This window comes from Somniosus microcephalus, chromosome 2 (assembly GCF_052327205.1).
Source record: "Somniosus microcephalus isolate GS21.2 chromosome 2, FLI_Smic_1.0, whole genome shotgun sequence".
NCBI lineage: Eukaryota > Metazoa > Chordata > Chondrichthyes > Squaliformes > Somniosidae > Somniosus > Somniosus microcephalus.
In genome coordinates this window covers 11,125,744-11,147,657 of record NC_140988.1, presented here as the reverse complement: position 1 = coordinate 11,147,657, position 21,914 = coordinate 11,125,744, and the positions used below count along the sequence as shown (strand labels likewise).

The 21,914-nt window shown below is 48.0% G+C and overlaps 1 protein-coding gene across 1 annotated transcript in view; it reads left to right on the top strand.

Moving 5' to 3' along the window:
- The window catches only part of LOC147122543 (PDZ and LIM domain protein 5-like), a 280,792-nt gene that overhangs the window by 209,768 nt on the left and 49,110 nt on the right, over positions 1-21,914 (top strand). The window contains exons 11-16 of the mRNA XM_086005178.1: positions 445-593; positions 1,319-1,513; positions 6,013-6,138; positions 9,853-9,990; positions 14,253-14,339; positions 18,493-18,677. Of these exons, the coding sequence (XP_085861304.1) occupies positions 445-593; positions 1,319-1,513; positions 6,013-6,138; positions 9,853-9,990; positions 14,253-14,339; positions 18,493-18,677 (880 nt within the window). The remainder of the gene's footprint in view (positions 1-444; positions 594-1,318; positions 1,514-6,012; positions 6,139-9,852; positions 9,991-14,252; positions 14,340-18,492; positions 18,678-21,914) is intronic.

The following is a 21,914-nucleotide window of genomic DNA, read 5'->3' as shown; positions in this document are numbered from 1 at the left end:
AAATCTTTTTGAAACGCGCCGACTGGTGCCTGTGCGCCTAGAAAATGAGCGCAATCTGAAGAGTCTTCCCGAACTGGCGGAATCTCGATTTTGGGGGGGGGGTGGGGGGGGCAGTTTTGTGGGCGGGGCCTGCTCCGGGCGAATTTAATCTAACTCGGCGTAAGAGATCGCGGGAAACCCCAACGTAAGCGGTTTTGGGCGCAACTCACTCGCGTTTAAAATTCCTCGATCCTTTGCGCTGGTTTGGCCAATTCCGCCCGGGTGCGCTGGTATAACTAGCGGAAACTCGACCCCCCCCCCCCCCCCCCTCCCCGCCCGCCGAGTAGTTTAAAGCATCTTAAAAGCTTTGCGACAGTTAGTCTGTTCATTTAAAACAGCTCTTGCATAATTGTGTGTTGTGTAAATTGTTCTTTTTCTCTTCCACCTGTCCTTTTTTAACTTATTTTTTCTTCCTCCTCTTCAGAAAGATATGCCCTGAACAATCCATTAGACGCTTTACCCAAGTGTGCCCCCCATCCACCCCCAATCAAGTATGACCCAAAGGCCAATGCCCACATTGCCTCTATTTCTACTGTAACCGTCAGTCGAGCTAGGTAGAGTTGATCATCACACTATTACACTTGCGTTTCGTTACAGAACACTGACTTTTTAATTGAGTGAATGGGGGGCGGGTGGGGGGGTGGTGGGAGGGGACAGAGCTTTGCTCAAACGGTCGGGAAACCTCTGTCAATAAAGCAGACTTGAGGGGCCCGAATGGCCTTTCCTTGTTCCGTGCAGTCATGTGACCTTATGTGCTGCACCTCCTCCTGCACTGTCCCCAGCTTGAGTTGTATATCTCTGTAAAGAAGAAAGAGAATTTGCATTTCTATATACAGTATACGCTTTTCACGACCACACGGATGTCCCAAAGCGCTTTACCGCCAATGCAGTATTTTTTGAAGTGTAGTCACTGTTGTAATGTAGGAAACGTGGCAGCCAATTTGTGCACAGCAAGCTCCCACAAACCGCAATGTGATAATGACCAGATAACCTGTTTTAATGATGGATAAATGAGGGATGAATATTGGTCAGGACACCATGGAGGACCTGCCCTGCTTGTTCTCAGATTACGTCCACACCGAGGGGGCAGGGGCAGACAAGTAGTTGATGGGCTATATCTGTCCAAGAGTGGATGGTATGTGTTTGGAAAGAAGCCGTTGAAATTCTATCTCTTCCTGTTTTACAAGATGAATCTCGTGCCAGAGTGGGACTAATCTAATTGGCGTTGTATTTGCGTGTTCAGTTTTTTTCCCCATCCTATTGTATTTTATGTGTGAAGATTCATCGAAGTCGCAGAAGAGGCCGTTTCAAAGCTGCCGTCGCTCCGGCCAAGTTCTCCTTGCCCATTAGACGCTGGGAAGCATTCAGTAGCTGTACAAACTTGTGAAATTCCAGCGTTTGCCGTCGCACCACCAGCCCCGACCTCTGTCGGCGCTGCGGATCCCACCATCTGTGCTCCAGCCGCCTCCGAAAGGTACAGTGGATGAGGCCGTGCACAGTTCTGGCTAACTGGGGGGGGGGGGGTGGTCGCAGGACTTCCAGTTACACAGAGACTGGAGAAGCTGAGGGTTGTTCTCAAGAGTGGAGAAGGTTAAAAGGGAGATTTAATAGAGGTGTGCAAAATCATGATTTGGTGTGGGGGGGGTGGTGTGTGGTAAATAAGGAGAAACTGTTTCCAGTGGCAGAAGGACACTGATTTAAAATAATTGGCAAAAGGAACCAGAGGGGGAAATGAGAATTTTTTTTTTACGCAGCGAGTTGTTGTGATCTGGAATGCGCTGCCTGAAGGAAGCAGATTCAATAGTAACTTTCAAAAGGAAATTGGATAAATACCTGAAGGGGCTATGGGGAGTGGGACTAATTGTGATCGCCCCTTCCAAAGAGCCGGCACAGGCATGATGGACCGAATGGCCTCCTTCTGTGCTGTGCCATTCTATGATTCCAAGTGTGAGTGTACCCAGGCGTGTGTTGAACTGTGTGTGCCCTGTTCAGTACTGTAGCCTATGCTTCTCATTCAAGTCTCCGAATGAACCATGATTTTTGCTGTCCCAGCTGTGCTTGTAACAGACTACTGTACAAATTCCCACCGCCCACCCCCCCCCCCCCCCCCAACCCCGTATAAAATTACTTACCAGGTGACCCTTATCAACGTGGATCTCCTCAAGATGCACCTGCGTTAACATGTCCATATTCCCAGTGCGCTGGACACGGGGTTTGCTCCTGTGATCGAGCACGCTGAACTCCCAGTCCCCGAGAGGCTGCTCAGGTGAGGTGCCAAGCAGCATTGATTCGATGCCCAGTGGACGAGGGGGGCTGGTGGTGGGGGAATGGGGATGTCACTTGCTACTGCTATCCCACTGCTGTGCACAGCATGTATTGAAGATTTTCCAACGCTGTTGTTGTAGATTATCGAGGCATTTATTTTTTTTATTCTCGGATGTGGGCGTCGCTGGCAAGGCTGGCATTTATTGCTCCTCCCCAATTGCCCTCGAAGGTGGTGGTGAGCCGCCTTGACAACTGAGTGGTTGCTCGGCCATTGCAGAGGGCAGTTGAGAGTCAACCACATTGCTGTGGGTCTGGAGTCACATATCGGCCAGACCGGGTCAGGGCGGTAGATTTCCTTCCCTAAAGGACATTAGTGAACCAGGTGGGTTTTTACGACAATCCGGTAGTTTAATGGTCACAATTACTGATAGCTTTTAAATCCAGATTTATTTAATTAACTGAACTGTGGAGGGATTTGAACTCATGTCTGGATCATTAGTCCAGGCCACTGGATTACTGGTCAGTAATATAACCGCTATGTGATCGTATCCATAAATTGTTCTCTGTACAACAATAGCTATTGTTCACAGCTGATCCAATATATATGATCAGTCTCTCTCTCTCTCCGTCTCTCTCTCTCTCCGTCTCTCTCTCTCCGTCTCTCTCTCTCTCCGTCTCTCTCTCTCTCCGTCTCTCTCCTCCGTCTCTCTCTCTCTCCGTCTCTCTCCTCTCTTCCGTCTCTCTCTCTCTCCGTCTCTCTCTCTCTCTCCGTCTCTCTCTCTCTCTCCGTCTCTCTCTCCGTCTCTCTCTCTCTCATCCGTCTCTCTCTCTCTCTCTCTCTCCGTCTCTCTCTCTCTCCGTCTCTCTCTCTCTCCGTCTCTCTCTCTCCGTCTCTCTCTCTCCGTCTCTCTCTCTCCGTCTCTCTCTCTCCGTCTCTCTCTCTCCGTCTCTCTCTCTCCGTCTCTCTCTCTCCGTCTCTCTCTCTCCGTCTCTCTCTCTCTCCGTCTCTCTCTCTCTCGCCGTCTCTCTCTCGCCGTCTCTCTCTCCGCCGTCCTCTCTCTCGCCGTCTCTCTCTCGCCGTCTCTCTCTCGCCGTCTCTCTCTCGCCGTCTCTCTCTCGGCCGTCTCTCTCTCGCCGTCTCTCTCTCGCCGTCTCTCTCTCGCCGTCTCTCTCTCGCCGTCTCTCTCTCGCCGTCTCTCTCTCGCCGTCTCTCTCTCGCCGTCTCTCTCATCGCCGTCTCTCTCTCGCCGTCTCTCTCTCGCCGTCTCTCTCTCGCCGTCTCTCTCTCGCCGTCTCTCTCTCTCGCCGTCTCTCTCTCGCCGTCTCTCTCTCGCCTTCTCTCTCTCCCCTCTCTCTCGCCCTCTCTCTCTCGCCCTCTCTCTCGCCGTCTCTCTCTCTGCCGTCTCTCTCTCGCCGTCTCTCTCTCGCCGTCTCTCTCTCGCCTGTCTCTCTCCGCCGTCTCTCTCTCTCGCCGTCTCTCTCTCGCCGTCTCTCTCTCTCGCCGTCTCTCTCTCGCCGTCTCTCTCTCGCCGTCTCTCTCTCGCCGTCTCTCTCTCGCCGTCTCTCTCTCGCCGTCTCTCTCTCGCCGTCTCTCTCTCGCCGTCTCTCTCTCGCCGTCTCTCTCGCCGTCTCTCTCTCTCCGTCCTCTCTCTCGCCGTCTCTCTCTCGCCGTCTCTCTCTCGCCGTCTCTCTCTCGCCGTCTCTCTCTCGCCCGTCTCTCTCTCGCCGTCTCTCTCTCGCCGTCTCTCTCTCGCCGTCTCTCTCTCGCCGTCTCTCTCTCGCCGTCTCTCTCTCGCCGTCTCTCTCTCGCCGTCTCTCTCTCGCCGTCTCTCTCTCGCCGTCTCTCTCTCGCCGTCTCTCTCTCTCGCCGTCTCTCTCTCGCCGTCTCTCTCTCGCCGTCTCTCTCTCGCCGTCTCTCTCTCGCCGTCTCTCTCTCGCCGTCTCTCTCTCGCCGTCTCTCTCTCGCCGTCTCTCTCTCGCCGTCTCTCTCTCGCCGTCTCTCTCTCGCCGTCTCTCTCTCGCCGTCTCTCTCTCGCCGTCTCTCTCTCGCCGTCTCTCTCTCGCCGTCTCTCTCTCGCCGTCTCTCTCTCGCCGTCTCTCTCTCGCCGTCTCTCTCTCGCCGTCTCTCTCTCGCCGTCTCTCTCTCGCCGTCTCTCTCTCGCGTCTCTCTCTCGCCGTCTCTCTCTCGCCGGTCTCTCTCTCGCCGTCTCTCTCTCTCGCCGTCTCTCTCTCTCGCCGTCTCTCTCTCGCCGTCTCTCTCTCGCCGTCTCTCTCTCGCCGTCTCTCTCTCGCCGTCTCTCTCTCGCCGTCTCTCTCTCGCCGTCGCTCTCTCGCCGTCTCTCCTCTCGCCGTCTCTCTCTCGCCGTCTCTCTCTCGCCGTCTCTCTCTCGCCGTCTCTCTCTCTCTCCGTCTCTCTCTCTCTCCGTCTCTCTCTCTCCGTCTCTCTCTCTCGCCGTCTCTCTCTCTCGCCGTCTCTCTCTCGCCGTCTCCCTCTCTCTCCCTCTCTCTCCCTCTCTCTCTCTCTCCCTCTCTCTCCCTCTCTCGCTCTCTCTCTCTCTCTCTCTCCCCTCTCTCTCCCCCTCTCTCCCCCTCTCTCTCCCCCTCTCTCCCCCTCTCTCCCCCTCTCTCCCCCTCTCTCCCCCTCTCCCCCTCTCCCCCTCTCCCCCTCTCCCCCTCTCCCCCTCTCTCCCCCTCTCCCCCTCTCCCCCTCTCCCCCTCTCTCCCCCCTCTCTCCCCTCTCTCCCCCTCTCCCTCCCTCTCCCTCCCTCCCTCCCTCCCTCCTCCCTCCCTCTCTCCCTCTCTCCCTCTCTCCCTCTCTCCCTCTCTCCCTCTCTCTCTCTCTCTCTCCTCTCCCTCTCTCTCTCTCCCTCCCCTCTCTCTCCGTCTCTCTCTCTCTCTCTCTCTCCGTCTCCCTCTCCCTCTCTCCCTCTCTCTCTCTCTCTCTCTCTCTCTCTCTCTCTCCGTCTCTCTCTCTCTCTCTCTCTCTCTCTCTCTCTCTCTCTCTCTCTCCCTCTCTCTCTCCGTCTCCCTCTCTCTCTCTCTCTCTCTCCGTCTCTGCCTGTATCAGAGATGTGCTTGTGGCCACAGTTCCAGTCAGGTCCCCTTATAGACCAGCAGATGCACTGCCCTCTCCACCTGGATTTAGGTACAATATCACCTGGACGATTTCTCTCACCATTTTTATAATGTCGGTGCACTATTCAGAATCAAGTTTTGATCAGAGTAGTTAGGGAGAAACTGTTTCCACTGGCAGGAAGGAGGGTCGGTAATCAGAGGACACACATTTCTGATAATTGGCAAAAAAAAAAACCGAGATGAGAGAATTTTTTCCGCAGCGAGTTGTTGTGATTTGGAATGCGCTGCAGGAAAGGGCAGTGGAAGCAGATTCAACAGTAACCTTCAAAGGCAACTGGATAAATACTTGAAAAGGAGAGATCTGCAGGGCTACGGGGAAAGTGCAGGTAGTGGGACTAATCGGAGAGCTCTTTCAAAGAGCCGGCACAGGCACGATGGGCCGAATGGCCTCCTTCTGTGCTGTAAGATTCTATAATTCTAAGTTTATTTTGACAATAGCATGGTACATTTAGTAAATGTATATTTAAATATATTTGCACGGTAGAACCTATAGAGCAGTATTTCTCTCTCTTTCTCTCTCGCCTTCCCTTTCTGCACTTGTACTTTCTCTCTCTCTCTTTCCTCTTTGCCCAGGACAATTTTGGAAAATCCATTAGAAGCTCTGCCGAAGTCGACCCCACGTCTTCCACCTGTGAAGCAAAGCCCAGAGGCAAAGAGTGCTGCCGCCACGATTACTGCTGTACTTATTGCTCAAGCTAGGTAGAACCCGAATTGCCAGCAATCCAAGTCTGCGCTCTCTGTACTTCTGGAGCAGCCATTGCAATGGTTGTACTTGCTGCCTTCATTGTATCGCGATAAGAAATAGGAGCAGGAGTCGGCCATACGGCCCCTCGAGCCTGCTCCGCCATTCAGTAAGATCACGGCTGATCTTCGACCTCAACTCCACTTTCCCGCCCGATCTCCATATCCCTTGATTCCCCTAGAGTCCAAAAATCTATCGATCTCAGCCTTGAATATACTCAACGATTCAGCATTCACAGCCCTCTGAGTGAAGAAATTAGATATATGTTAACTACTTGTATTTATAAAGCGCTTTTTACAACCATCTCTGCTTGTGACGTCGCAGAGAGCTTCACAAGACAGTGACGTCTTTTTACAGTGTCGTCGCCCTTGTCTGTTTTGGGCAAACGCGGCCATCCAATTTGCACACAGCAAGGTCAAAAAACCGGCACCTCCGACTCCCTCCTCTATACAGTGCTGATGTGTTGGCCAAGATTTTGAGCCGAAGTCTCTGGAGTGGGACAACCATTTTTGTGCTTCAGTTAGTTGATGGTGGAAACGATTTTGGCCAGGTATTGGGGAACAATTACTTGTCCGGTTTTGGTACGGTGAATCCAGCCGAGATGCAGCACAGTTCCGTGGCGATAAATGATCTTCTTGGGCGACAATCAGCCAGACCAGTATCGGAATAATTTTGGCTACATTCTGTGTCATTGCCTTAAATGCACGCCTGTTCTTGCACATCTTGCTAATTTCGAGGGTGCTAAAGAGAATTTGGCTTTAGGTAGTAAGTGCAATCAAGGCTTCCTGTACGGTGATTAAAAAAGGATTTTTGAAGCACATCAGTGAAAGAATAACTCTGGCATGGGGTAGTGCCATAAAGAACATTAATTGAACTATATAGCTTTAAGAACATAAGAATTAGGAGCAGCAGTAGGCCCTACGGCTCCTCCGGCCTGCTCCGCCATTCAATAAGATCATGGCTAATCTTCGACTCCACTGATCCCCATAGCCCTTGATTCCCCTCGAGTCCAAAAATCTGTCGATCTCAGCCTTGACGACACGTGAGGATCTAGCATCCACAGCCCTCTGAGGTAGAGAATTCCAAAGATTGGCAACCCTCGGAGTGAAAAAATTCCTCCTCATCTCAGTCTTAAATGGCCAACCCCTTTATCGTGCAACTATGCCCCCTAGTTCTAGTCTCTCCAGCCAGGGGGAAACAACCTCTGCATCTATCTAGCTTTTGCCGAGAGAATACTGGATACCTGCGAGAGTTTATAATCACATTGAAGAGTTCAGGTGGCATCTTTAAACTAAGTTTACATAGAAACATAGAAGATAGGAGCAGGAGTAGGCCCTTCGAGCCTGCTCCGCCATTCAATGAGATCATGGCTGATCATCCAAATTCAGTACCCTGTCCCTGCCTTCTCCCCATATCCCTTGATCCCTTTAGCCTTAAGAAATATATCCAACTCTTTTTTGAATATATTTAATGAACTGGCCTCCACCGCCCTCTGTGGCAGAGAATTCCACAGGTTCACCACTCTCTGGGTGAAGAATTCCTCCTCATTTCTGTCCTAAATGGCTTACCTCTTATCCTTAGACTGTGACCCCTGGTTCTGGACTCCCCGGCCATCATAAACATCCTTCCTGCATCTAGTCTGTCCAGGCCTGACAGAATTTTATAGGTTTCGATGAGATCCCCTCTCAATCTTCTAAACTCCAGTGAGTATAAGCCCAATCGACACAAGGTTTTAATGAATCTGGCCACATGAATCTTGCGAGTCACTCTCATGTAATGGTTACTGTGCTGATGACTAGTGAGGGAATGACCTTACTCTGTCTAATGGGGCATCATGGAGATTACCAATGGCCAGTGCTCGTTAAAGGATTACTGATAGTGACATAAGTAGTGCAAGTTCACACGGTAACGAGTCTCTATATGTTTAACTCTAATAATTAAACCGATGGAGTAAATCATTTTGAAATTTTTTTTTTACTTTGCCCGAGTTAAGAATTGCGCAGTTATCCACTTTCGCAGCCTTGCATACAAAAAGGCCTGATAAAATGCAGCATCAATTAACTTGCCCCAAAATGGTGATTTGATGGCTCATTCGAACTACATTTGAAATTAAACAATGGAGGTTATGTAGGGCCCAGAGATTTTCATCAGAATTATTAGCTTTACTTTTATTGAACAAGGAAGCTATACTGAAAGACATCTATTTCAACTTGACTAAGCCTGGTGTGTCAGTACATGGTTTCTATATGTCTGTACAAAAACAGAGGGCCCCAAGAACTTTTTCCTTCACACCATTGGCAACATATCAGATCCATGCTTGGGGTGACTTCAATCTCAACCCCTGGTGGAAATCTTTTGTGTTTTCTTGTTTATTTCCACCTCCCTAACATCGCCCATCTCCGCCCTTGCCTCAGCTCATCTGCTGCTGAAACCCTCATCCGTGCCTTTGTTACCTCTAGACCTGACTATTCCAACGCACTCCTGGTTGGCCTCCCACGTTCTATCCTACGTAAACTTGAGGTCATCCAAAACTCGGCTTCCCGTGTCCTAACTCGCACCAAGTTCCGTTCACCCATCACCCCTGTGCTTGCTGACCTACATTGGCAGCTGGTTTAACGAGGACTCGATTTCAAAATTCTCATTCTTGTTTTCAAACCCCTCCATGGCCTCGGCCCTCCCTATCTCTGTAATCTCCTCCAGCCCCGCAACTCCCCCGGGATATCTGCGCTCCTCTAATTCTGCCCTCTTGAGCATCCCTGATTATAATTGCTCAACCATTGGTGGCCGTGCCTTCTGTTGCCTGGGCCCTAAGCTCTGGAATTCCCTGCCTAAACCTCTCCGCCCCTCTTTCCTCCTCTAAGACGCTCCTTGAAACCTACCTCTTTGACCAAGCTTTTGGTCTCCTGCTCTAATTTCTCCTTATTTGACTCGGTGTCAAATTTTTTGTCCTATAATACTCCTGTGAAGCGCCTTGGTATGTTTTACTACGTTAAAGGCGCTATATAAATACAAGTTGTTGTTGTTTGACCAGATTCCACTTTCTTTCCCTCCTCCTGCCCCCCACAGCCTTTAGGGACCAGAATTACTAGAGCCCCACTCCGATGCAGGAAACGCACTGAGGCAGGACTTCTGACCATCGGTTTAGATTGATTCTGTTGATTGAGTTGGAATCCTGGATTCCTGGGTGGTGATGTCATCCCACCAGGCCCGCCTCTCCTTATTGCATCAGGCCAAAAGGGGGCGTACGCAAGAAGCAGAGGCTCGTTTTGTCGACGAGAGGGGCAGAGGCCATGGGGGACCGGGGACCACCCCAAATTCCTGCCCCCCCCCCCCCCCAAGGTGTACGCCAATGTTTGCTCCATAAAGCCAGGGAATTTTGGGACCTAATTGTCCAAATGTTTTATTTTTTTTTTTAAAAAGGGCTTTTATGTAGTATTTATTAAGAGTGGTTGTGAGATATTACTGAATATTTTGCTCTTCTGCCCTGTGCACTGAAGCTTAGGTATAGGTCAGTCGGAACCCTCACACTCAACCCCTGGTGACACAATGTTCTAGTGCTTTTTTTGAAAAAAAGGCTCCTTGCCATTTTCTGTTTCATCTAGCTTTTTAATATTTTCCTTTCTGATTCTCTTTATTCTTTTACTTTTGCATTTAAAAAAAATGTCCACTAGACTGTCTGATCCTGTTGTATCTCCGTCTCTTCTGGATGCTCTGCTTATCACTCCGATTACAAAGCTTCCGTCTGCACAACACTGTAAATTGCCCAAACGTCAATCTACCAGCTCCCTGTACGTGCAGAAGAACAAGAGGTAAGGGAAGATCAGCATGGTGTGTGCCCCTTCCTGCGCGAGATTGTGGAAGATTTTAGAAGCTGCATGATGATTGTAAGGATTTTTTTTTCATTAATGCCACAGGTGAAGTTAAAATTTTAAGCTTGGTTTGCAAGTTTATTTCTTCACTCTAGGAATGGGAAGCCATTCGGCCCCTCGAGCCTGTTCCGCCATTCAATGAGATCGTGGCTGATCTGCGACCTAACTCCATCTGCCCGCCTTTGCCCCATATCCCTTAATACCTTTGGATAACAAAAATATCAATCTCAGATGTAACATTAACAATTGATCCAGCATCAATTGCCGTTTGCGGAAGAGAGTTCCAAACTTCTACCACACTTTGTGTGTAGAAGTGTTTCCTAACTTCACTCCTGAAAGGCCTGGCTCTATTTTAGACTATGCCCCGCGGAAATAGTTTCTCTCCGACCAGTTTCCCCTTAATATTTCTGAGCCAGAGGTCACCTCCAGCTGGATATCCAAGATACTTTCTTCATTCCACCCCCAGTTAAGTGAATGGACCGTGACCGAACAGAATGGAGAGACACCAGCCCCCAGGGAATTGGCCCTTTTTAAGGGTTTGGTACCATATCAGTCATGTGGTTCCCCTCTGCCTCGACTGTGTCTGTAGCTCTAATTCTGGAAGTATCCTTCAGTCCATTTTCTCCTATCCATAGCTAGCCCATTAAGACCAAGTACCTATTGGCTGTTGGTCAGTCCCTTTGACATCGTTGTTTCTTCTTCAAATGTCTATAATACACAACAACATAGGAGGAGGCCATTCAGCCCCTCGAGCCTGTTCTGCAATAGTTAGATCGTGGCTGATCTGTACCTCCACTCCATTCTCTCGCCTTTGATCCATATCCCTTGATACCGTTTCCCAACCATAATCTACCAAATTCAGTCTTGCGAATTTCAATTGGCGAGCATTCACAATGTGGTGTCGAGACAGAGTTTCACATTTCCACGACCCTTTGTGGGGAAAATGTGCTTCCTGATTTCACTCCTGACTGGCCTGGCTCTAATTTAAGATTGTGCCCCTTTGTCCTGGATTCCACCCCCCTCACAAAGGAAATACAGGAAACTTTGGTTTATCCGGAGGTTGTATGTCCGGAAACCTCGATCTAACGGCAGAAATCAGCAGCTGTTTTGGGTAGGTTTTTTTTTCTTCTCCTAGCATTCTTTTAACAGGCAGGCTCTGGAAAGCGTCTCTGTAGCTTAGCAACAGCTTCAGAGACGCTTCCAAGCTACTGGGCCGAGTGTTTACAAGCTGTTGCTGAGCAACAGTGTTTGTTGTCAGATACAGAGATGAAAACCTCCGTATCCCTCAACATTAGCGCTGGTCTATCCGGAAGTTTGGATAGATCAGCAGCAGCTCGGTCCCGTCGCTGCCGGATATCGCGAAGTTTCCTGTAGTTTCTTTGTATCTACTCTATTGAATCCTTTTAATGTTTTAAACACCTGTACAATTGGATCTTTGCGCTGGAATCAACTTCGACTGAAACCGAGATAACGTCCTGAGCTGCTTAATTCACCTAATTTTCCAGGTTTTCTTCTCCCAAGACTGATTTTATGAATAGCCACGAGGAATGTGCGGGGGGTGGAGGGTACAGGAGGAGATGATGTCAACTGACTGTTCCCACGAGACCTGACCAGATGTATGGAGTCCCCAGGAGTGCAGAGGACTGAATACAGTTGATGTCTTCATTTCAAAGAGTAATTGGACAGCTGAGGGCAGTGTGCGTGTGCACGACACATTGCAGCCGTGGACTGCGTCCTGTTGAGATATATTGGGTTATATTTGTGCGAGCAGGTAGCACCACGGCCAAGTGTATCGGCTCTGATTCCATCGGGCTCATTGACCGGTCCCGCGGGGTTACGGCAAAGGCTAAATTGCACTTGGAGCCCAATAAGCAGGCGTGCAAATCGCAGCGCCAGGAATCGAGCTTTGCACACCCCTGCCTGGCTGAGAAGTTTCAGGTTATCTTTAGGAATGCTCAAGTTTAATTATTAAGAGATTTCCTTGCGAGTGAAGTGTATTCCTTGAACAGGTGGCAACTTGGCTGGGACATTGAACTAGTGCGAGCAAAGCCTGTTGGCAATGACTGGCGTGGCCCTGCATGGTATGGGGCAGTCTGGACGGAGCCCACTCTTTCAAGGCAGGCAGAGGACCTTGCAAAGTAGGGATGGGGGAGGAAGGGAAGGAGGACAGTCCATGTACCTCTTTACAATTGACTTTCATAAACTCGAGGTCATCCAAAAGTCTACTTGCTGTATCCTAACTCGCAGAGTCCAGTTCACCCATCGCCCCCCCCCTCCCCGTGCTTGCTGACCTGCCTCCGCTTCTGGTCCAGCAACGCCTCAGTTTTGACGGGAGCCTCGGCCTGTTTCTCTCTCCACCGATGCTGCCTGACCAACGTTTTCTGTTTTTATTTTAGTTATACGAGTAGTTACTACTTACTGAAGAGTTCTTTGTAATTTTTATAAGTCGCTAAATGCTGTAAAACTGTAAGTCAAATTACCTTGAAGGAAGAAAACGACTCTTTGTGAGAGTATGCATGCAAGCTAATTCCCTTAACGCGTCCAACTCCATTTGATTTTATGGCCTAGTGTTGCCTTACAAAAAACAAACCAAATCCCTGTTTGGGATTAATCACAACTGTGGCATATACTTCGAGCAGCTGAGCCGTGCAGTGTTACCGCATTGAATGGATGTGTTATGGGGACATGCATTCTTGGTTTATTGAGCAGTCAGCAGGTGTGCAAACAGAACTTTGCCTTTGCACACCACGGTGAAATTCGACAGCCAAGGACGGGATGGATATTCTGATGCCGAACGTTCGATTTCCACCCCCCCCCCCCCCCCCCAATATTACAAAAAAACCCCGAAGATTGCCTCATGAATACTTAGCAAAATCGAGTAATTGTAAAATTTGGGCAAAAGGAAATGACATCTCCATTTTATAAATTTGCTGTTTTCAGCGCGTGCGGAATACATTCGGACTGTTGTGCAGAGGTAGATGGTGATCTTGCGATCTACCTCCTAGGTTGCATAAGAAATAGGAGTAGGAATCGGCCATACGGCCCCTCGAGCCTGCTCTGCCATTCAATAGGATCATGGCTGATCTACCTCAACTCCACTTGCCCGCCCTAGCCCCATATCACTTGATTCTTAGTGTCCCAAAAAAATTCTGCAGTCGCACCGTTGCTAGTGCACTCGTAATGCTTCTGCCATTCCGCAGCATCTGCCTGTGACCTCTGCACCGCACTTGTTCCAACAAAGTGCTGCAACTTCCGTACCGCAGTTGGATGTCGACATCACTCGACGTTTGGTGAATATCTGGGTGAAAACTCTAATAATCTTGGATGTGTTGTGCAAACTTTGAATGAATGCCATTCAAGTGACGGTGATCGGTTGTTCTAGGTTTGTGCCTATGATTCATTGCACACAGCGGGTCAAATTGTAAAGACTTTAAGCACTGCATTCCTACGACAGTACAAAGTTGGAGGTGCCCTGATGGCAGTCCCCTGCTGAAGGGATTTACTGTCCTAATCAGTGGCTGAACTTTGTGAGCACTTGTAAATAAATCTGTTTTCTGCCCTTTTATAGGGAACGGGATGAAATTTCCAAATCTGTCAGTGATGTACTGAATTTACACCAAGAATACAGAATGTGTATTGGCTGAACACTTGATGTCCTTCTAAAGCTCCACTCTCAAAGTCAAAATGGGCCATATTTTAAATACTGGGACTAAGGCGATTGCTTGTACAATCTCCTTGGCCAGTCGCTGGGTAGTTAAACGCGATCGACTTCAGACCGTATGTCTGCGTGCATGTCTTAAGTATGCAATAAGTTGCAAGACTGGCAAATAATGAGGGTGAAGCTTCGAACTGGGTGAGGCAGAGCGGCACTGCATTCCGCCAGGCCACAGAATGGGAACCCAACGGTTCCTGTCCGCAGGTCTCCGCGTGCGAGCCCCTGGACTTTGCCTTCTCGTGCTGAGCCAGAGGCTAGACACTGTCCTTGACGGGAGATCTTGGGAGAGTCGACCTGTATCGTTCTTGGGCATCTTAACGGCCTGGGAATGGGTTAATTAACAAATCTGCTCGGTCAAGATGTTGGAGGGAGGGGGTTAGAAAGTAAGTAAAACTCTGATCTCATTTAAGCTGTTCCTTTAACTCTTATTTCTACTGTACCTATAATTGTGCCCTTTTTCCTTTCCCCGATCTTCCTCTTTTCACAGCGTTACGTGGCATGAATCTGTTTCCTCTTCAGAAAAGGCTTCCCACAAACACACTTCAATCTCGCCAATAAAGTCTGCAAACTCTAGGTAATATTTCTCAGTCTTTTGGTGCAATGGCCACGTCTCGAAGGGTTAATATTGGACAGGTTGGGAGATCTGGATTTAGTGAACCTACCACACTGATGAATTGAACTGGTTTTAAAATTCTCATCCTGGTTTTCAAATTAAAAACAAAATGGTTGGCTGGCTATCGATCATCCTGGTCCGACAGCGCCTCGATTTTTAAAATTCACTTCCTTGTTTTCAAATCCCTCCGTGGCCTCACCCCTCCCTATCTCTTTAACCTCCTCCAGCCCCAAAACTCTCCGAGATCTCTGCACTCCTCCAATTCTGGCCTCTTGCCCATCCCCGATTTTAATCGCTGCACCATTTGCAGCCGTGCCTTCAGCTGCCGGGGTCCTAAGCTCTGGAATTCCCTCCCTAAGCCTCTCCGTCTCGCTACACCTCTCTCCTTTTTAAGACGCTCCTTAGAACCTACCTCCCTGTCCTAATATCTCCTTGCGTGGCTCGGTGTCAAATTTTGCTTGATAATCGCTCCTGTGAAGCACCTTTGGGACATTTTACTACATTAAAGGTGCTATATAAATACAAGTTGTTGAGATCTGGGTTCGGACTTCCTACGAAACTGGAACATTGGATTGATTGGGAGAATCTGAATTAACTAATGTTACCTAACAGTGTGTTCTCACTCCACAAGCTTAATGTGAATGGAAAGTGGGACTTGTGCAAGTCATGTGGCAAGTGCCCAGAGTCCCAAATGAAGGCGAGTGAGACTGCCTTCTCCACGAAGTATCACTCATTGCTTACAGTGTCAGGTCCTGGTGCGAGACTCGGGAAACATTTGCACTAGCGGCAATATCAGTGCAGCACCAAATGCTAGAGTTGGAGTGTGAATGCACCCTATAAGCATTTGCACTTAGGCTTTCTCCCTCTTCCTTACCGCCACCCCTTCATTCTAGGATGCCAAAGGTTCCCGAATCCTGATCAGATCGTGTCTGAGAGGAAGGGACACGTACAACACTAACCACTTGTGTTCTGCACGTTGCCCGCGTCCATTTGAGATGCCCGTTGACCAGATTGTTAATACAAGGAAACTAACTTGTGAGACACGCTTTTTGACCTCTTTGACCGAGCTTTTGGTCATCTGTCCTAATATCTGATGAAAGGTCATCGACCTGAAACGTTACTTCTGTTTCTCTCTCCACAGATGCTGCCTGACCTCAGCATTTTCTGTTTTTATTTCTAATATCTTATGTGGCTCGGTGTCAAATTTTGTTTGATAACGCTCCTGTGAAGTGCCTTGGGATGTTTTACTACGTTGAAGGCGCTATATAAATACGTGTGTGTGTCCACAAGTGCATTCATGCACCACATTCATGCATTGTAAAACTTTATTGTTAAGTATTGGGGTGTGCTGATAGAAACGGATGCACAATACAATTTCGCAGCAGCTGTCACATCTATCGTTTCGTGGTTACGTTCATTGGGTCTGTGTGCGCGTTACTTCTAAATATTGTCAGCAGAGTGTTTGTTCTCTGCTGCAAGCGGCTGTGCAGTCAGAATAAAGTAATGATGTGGAGATGCCGGTGTTGGACTGGGGTGGACAAATGTGAGAAGTCGCACAACACCAGGTTATAGTCCAACAGCTTTATTTGAAATCACAAGCTTTCGGAGCGCTGCCCCTTCGTCAGGTGAAGTCACCCCCGCCCCCCCGACGAAGGAGCAGCGCTCCGAAAGCTTGTGATTTCAAATAAAGCTGTTGGACTATAACCTGGTGTTGTGCGACTTCTCAGAATAAAGTAACGCTGGGATCTTAACGTCCGTCCACAAGTGCATTCGCATCGTAATTAGAAGTGCAATCATCTTGCAATTTTCTTTTTCCTTTTGAGTTGTAAACCTCCGAACCGCCGATTGTACCAAATTGGACGCATCGAGGAAAACCCCAGCTGACGCTGTTGGTCACCAGAGAATTGGATTGGGAGTTTAGGCACATGAACTGCGCATGTGTAGGGTAAATTTTTCGACTGTGTACCTGACGCGAAGCCTTTGCCCGTTGAGAATTCCGATCCACGATTCCCATTAAAATCGAGATTGAGCATTGATTTTTGAATTGCGTGGCTAGGTGACCGATTTAGATTGTGATTACGATCTGGAACGCGCTGCCTGAAAGGGCGGTCGAAGCCGATTGAATAGTAACTTTCCAACGGGAATTGGATCTATACTTGAAAAGGGGGGGGGAAAGAGAAATGCAGAGCTGTGGGGAAAGAGCAGAGGAGTGGGACTAATTGCACAGCTCTTTCAGAGAGCCAGCATTGGCACGATGGGCTGAGTGGCCTCCTGTGCTGTATGATTCTAAGATGCACACTCCACTTTAGCATTGCAAAACTTTATTGTTGTTCAGTAGTGGGGTGTGCTGGTAGAAACTGGTTAAGACATGGAGCCACAATACAATTAAGCAGCAACTGTAACATCTCGGTAGTTTTAGTGGTTAAGATCATTGGGTCTGTGTGCACGTTACTTTTAAATATTGTCAGCAGAATATTTGTTTTCTGCTGCAAGCGGTTGTGCAGTTGGAATAAAATAATGCTGGGATCTGAACATTTGTAAGATTCACAAATCTTTGAAGGTGGCGGGGCAACTGAACAGGCTGGGGCTCTTTTTCTCTAGAAAAGAGAAAGCTGGGGGGGGGTGGTGATCTAATCGAGGGCTTTAAAATTATGGAAAGGCTCGATAGGGTAGACGTAGAGAAGATGTTTTCACTTGTGGGGGAGTCCAAAATTAGGGGGTCATAAATATAAGACGGTCACTAATAAATCCAATAGGGGATTCCGGACAAACTTCTTTTACCCAGAGAGCAGTGAGAATGTGGAACTCGCTACCGTAGGGAATAGCGCCGATGCCTTTAAGAGGAAGCTAAATAAGTACATGAGGGAGAAAGGAATAGAAGGTTATGTTGATGGGATGAGGAAGTGAGGTGGGAGGAGGCTCGAGTGGAGCATAAACACCGACACGGACCAGTTGGGCTGACTGGCCCGTTTCTGTGTACGTACGTTCTATTTAATATGTAAGAAGTTGATATGGCGGTTAAGAAAGCGTATGGGATACTTGGCTTTGTAAATAGGAGCATTGAATACAAAAAACCGGCTCGGCCTCCGTTGGGGTATTGTGTCCAATTCTGGGCACCACACTTTAGGAAGGATGTCGAGGTCTTGGATCGGGTGCAGAGAAGATTTACCAGGATAATACCGGGGATGAGATACTTCAGTTATGTGGAGAGATTGGAGAAGATTGGGATTGTTCTCCTTAGGGCAGAGAATGTTAAGGGGAGGTATTCAAAGTTATGAGGGGTTTTGATCGAGCAAGCATGGAGAAACTGTCTCTCAAGTGGGTTGATGACCAAAGGACACAAATTATTGTGAAATTATTTCCGTGTTATGGTCTGGGACGCACTATCTGAAAGGCTGCTGGAATCAGATTCCACAGGAACTTTCAGGAGGCAATTGGACGTGTACGTGAAGAGAACTAATTTGCAGGGTTACGGGGGAAAAACTGGGTGTGGCACTAAATTGGAGAGCTCGTTCAAAGAGCCGGCACAGGCACGACGGGCCGAATTGCCTCCTCCTGTGCTGTAAGATCCTATGATTCTATCAGGGATTATATTGGATTTAAGAAAAAGGAATAGTTCCTTCATGAGCCAGTTCTGCCGGTGCTTTGGACACGATGCTGATTTTTGGGCTGGAGCTAGTTCTGCTTTGACCTCCCGATGAGCGATCTGCAGCTTGTTCAGTTTTTGTCACGGATGGTGTGTTTCTCTGAGCGAGGAACTAAACCTACGTTCTCCCCTAACGCTCTCAAAAGCGACTCCGTTTAGGCAGGTGAGATCAGATACTTGCTGTATTTAAAAAAAAAAAAAAAAAAAAAAAAAAATCACCATAACGGTGGCTTCTAGTCCAAACCAGAAAACTCAACCGTAGTAACATTTACCTCGCAGTTCCTGACTTCATGCAACGACAGAAACATCACCGCTTTATCACGATTTACCTTTCAGCCTTGGATAATTATATTTGCTTTCCAGGTCAGGAATGAGGTGACTATTCCATGACTTTCCTTAACCTCTGGAGTATGCTGGAAACTATTGGCTTAAGGAACCGAGAACCAATTCCTCTTGTTCTTTTTACAGTGGGGATAGTGCGGATGTTCTTCAGCCTATTGGACCTGCCACGGCTTCGGTCAAGCCCCTGTCCAAGCACCCCAGTGGGGTCTGTCGCACATCACCTGCCGCTGCCAAATCCGGTCCAGCCTTCAAGCCTAGTGGAGTCCCCGGTGCTGTCAAAGCAACAGGTTGGCAACCTGGCAACCCAGCAGGTAAAATGCATTTCTTTTTTTAAAATCTATGTATGTAACGTTATGATCAAACCATCGACCTGAGGGCCATCTTTGGGGTCGTTTGTACTGCTGCAGCTCAAGGTTGCATTCTACTGAGAATGAAGATGTTGTCTACTTCCTGCCAGTTCAACAACAACTTGCATTTATATAGCGCCTTTAACATAGTAAAATGTCCCAAGGCGCTTCACAGAAGCGTTAAAAGACAAAATTTGACATCGAGCTACACAAGACGAAGTTAGGGCAGATTGGTCAGAGAGGTAGGTTTTAAGGAGTGTTTTAAAGGAGGAAAGAGGTGGAGAGGTTTAGGGAGGGAATTCCAGAGCTTAGGACTGAGGCGGCTGAAGGCACGGCCACCAATGGTTGAGCGATTAAAATCAGGGATGCTCAAGAGGCCAGAATTAGAGATCTCGGAGTATTGTAGGGCTGGAGGAGAGTGGGGGGTGGGGGAACACAAGCAGCTTAGTTTTAGATGGCCAAAAGCATTGTTAAACCAACAACTGCTCTCAGATGTAACAACAGAAAATGCTGGAAAAACTCAGCAGGCCAGGCAACATCCGTGGAGAGAAATTAGCGTCGACGTTTCGGGTCGAACCCTTTTTCAAAACTGGAAAGGAAATGAAATAGATCGAAAGGCAGGGCTGGGAGAGAACAAAAAAGTGAAGAGACATTAAGAGGTATTCAAAACCAGACGAGATGGTGATGGGACTAGTGGAGACAAAAGACGGCTCGGATTAGGTGTGAAATGTTCTGGCAGGGTGAGAGACAGCTGCCGTGTGGGAGAGAGGGGGAAAAAAAAGGAAAGGGGTGGGGGGAGGAAAAACCAAAACAAAGGGGTGGATAAAAAAATATAAGTAAAAATGTAATAGCTGTCTTTTGTCTCCACTAGTCCTATCACCATCTCGTCTCGTTTTGAATACCTCTTAATGTCTCTTCACTTCTTTTGTTCTGTCCCAGCCCTGCCTTTCGATCTATTTCATTTCCTTTCCAGTTTTGAAAAAGGGTTTCGACCCAAAACGTTAACTCTAATTTCTCTCCACGGATGTTGCCTGGCCTGCTGAGTTTTTCCAGCATTTTCTGTTGTTATTTCGGATTTCCAGCATCTGCAGTATTTTGCTATCGAACTGCTCTCGGATACCTGATTTGGAACATGCTCAGAGGACACAGCATGTTCCCTATGGCCTTTTTTGGTACGCTTGCACTAGATGTCTTCGAATGCCCTGAAGAAGAGCTAGTTAAAACCTTTTCGCAAGTGAGTTCGTGTGAATAAAATATTTAGGATTAAACCAACAGTATAAATCTGAAATAAAAACCGAAAATGTTGGAAACACTCGGCAGCATCTGTGGAGAGAGAAACCAAGTTAACGTTTGAGGTCGATGACTTTTCATCAGTATTTTGCTTTTTGCTTCAATGTATATTCTAGCTCGGGCATCAGAGCAATGTGAGATACTTTCTCTCTCTCCGCGTTGTTGTAACAGATGGCCCGGCACTTTGACATGCAGAGGAAGCCTGGCTGCCAATTTTTATGGGAAACTTTGACGAGCCCAAATATTTAAAGCTTTGGTGCGTTCACAAGTGAGTCATGACCGGAATAGCAATTACAATCGTGAGGTTGCAAGATTATACAGCACGCGCGCAGTAAGTGCTGTTACGGATGGCAGAATTACTGCTTAATGGACGGGAACTTAAGAGTACGCCATATAAATAAATGAAAATATATTTTGGTTTTAAAATGCAACGAAAATAATGCACGTCTCGAGTAGACTGCACTGTAAGCGTGCTGCTAGATGTTTTTGTTTAAAGTGCTGGTGCACATGCTCATCTAATCGTTGATCAGCTGGCTGGCTCAGAGTCACCCATAAACCCTTCGCTTCAGTACAAACTGTTCCTGTGAACCAGCAGCTATTTTTATAAATCAGTGTGGAGAATGGCAGAGCTACATTTTAATTTGAACAAACCTTTCCCCCATGAAGAGTCCGTTAACTGTCTTCTCGTATTACCACAGTTTCAGGAGTGTTCTCTGAATGTTCTTTGATTAGATTGTGACCAGGGAAAATGCTGAAATAAAAACAGAAAATGCTGGAAACACTCCGCAGGTCGGGCAGCATCTGTGGAGAGAGAAACAGAGTTAACGTTTCAGGTTGATGACCTTTCGTCAGAACTGGAAAAAGTTGGAGATGGAACAGGTTTTTTAAGCACGTGTAGGGGCAGGGAAAGGAGGGAGGGAGGAAAGAACAAAAGGGAAGGTCTGTGATAGGGTGGAAGGCAGGAGAGATTAAATGACAAAAGGGACGATGGTGCAAGGCAAAAGGAGATGGTAATGGGACAAGTAAAGAAACAAAAGATGGGTCTAGAGGAGGTGTAAATGGGAATAGCAGAATCATCAACAGCTGCCGTCCAAAAAAATGGGAGCAGAGGTTATGGTCCGAAATTGTTGAACTCTATGTCGAGTCCTGAAGGCTGTAAAGTGCCTAATCGGAAGATGAGGTGCTGTTCCTCGAGCTTACGTTGAGCTGCATTGGAACAGTGTAGGAGGCCAAGGACAGAGAGGTCAGAGTGGGAGTGGAGCGGAGAATTAAAGTGACAGGCGACCGGAAGCTCAGGGTCACGCTTGCGGACTGAACGGAGGCGTTCTGCAAAGCGGAACAGTAAAATGCTGAAGGAATTTAGGTGGCAGTAAATTGGACTCCCATCTGGCTATCGGTAAGAAACTGAGGGCCGTTATTAAATAGAATTTTACAGCACAGAAACAGGCCATTCGGCCCAACAGGTCTGTGCCGGTGTTTATCCGCCATGCGTATTATAAAGGAGTATTTGCGCTGGGCCACAGTGGCTTGTGGAGTTCATAGACATTTATCTTCGGACCTCTACTTATCAATATTCATAGCAAGATGAGATGCAAAGCAGAAACGTTTGATAAAATTTGTTATAGAATCATAGAAATTTACAGCACGGAAGGAGGCCATTCGGCCCATCGTGTCCGTGCTGGCCAACAAAAAGCTATCCAGCCTAATCCCACTTTCTAGCTCTTGGTCCGTAGCCCTGTAGGTTATGGCACTTCAAGTGCTCATCCAACCACTTTTAAAATGTAGTGAGGGTTTCTGCCTCTACCACCCTTTCAGACAATGAGTTCCAGACCCCCACCACCATCCGGGTGAAGAAATTTCCCCTCAAATGCCCTCTAAACCTCTGACCAATTACTTTAAATCTATGCCCCC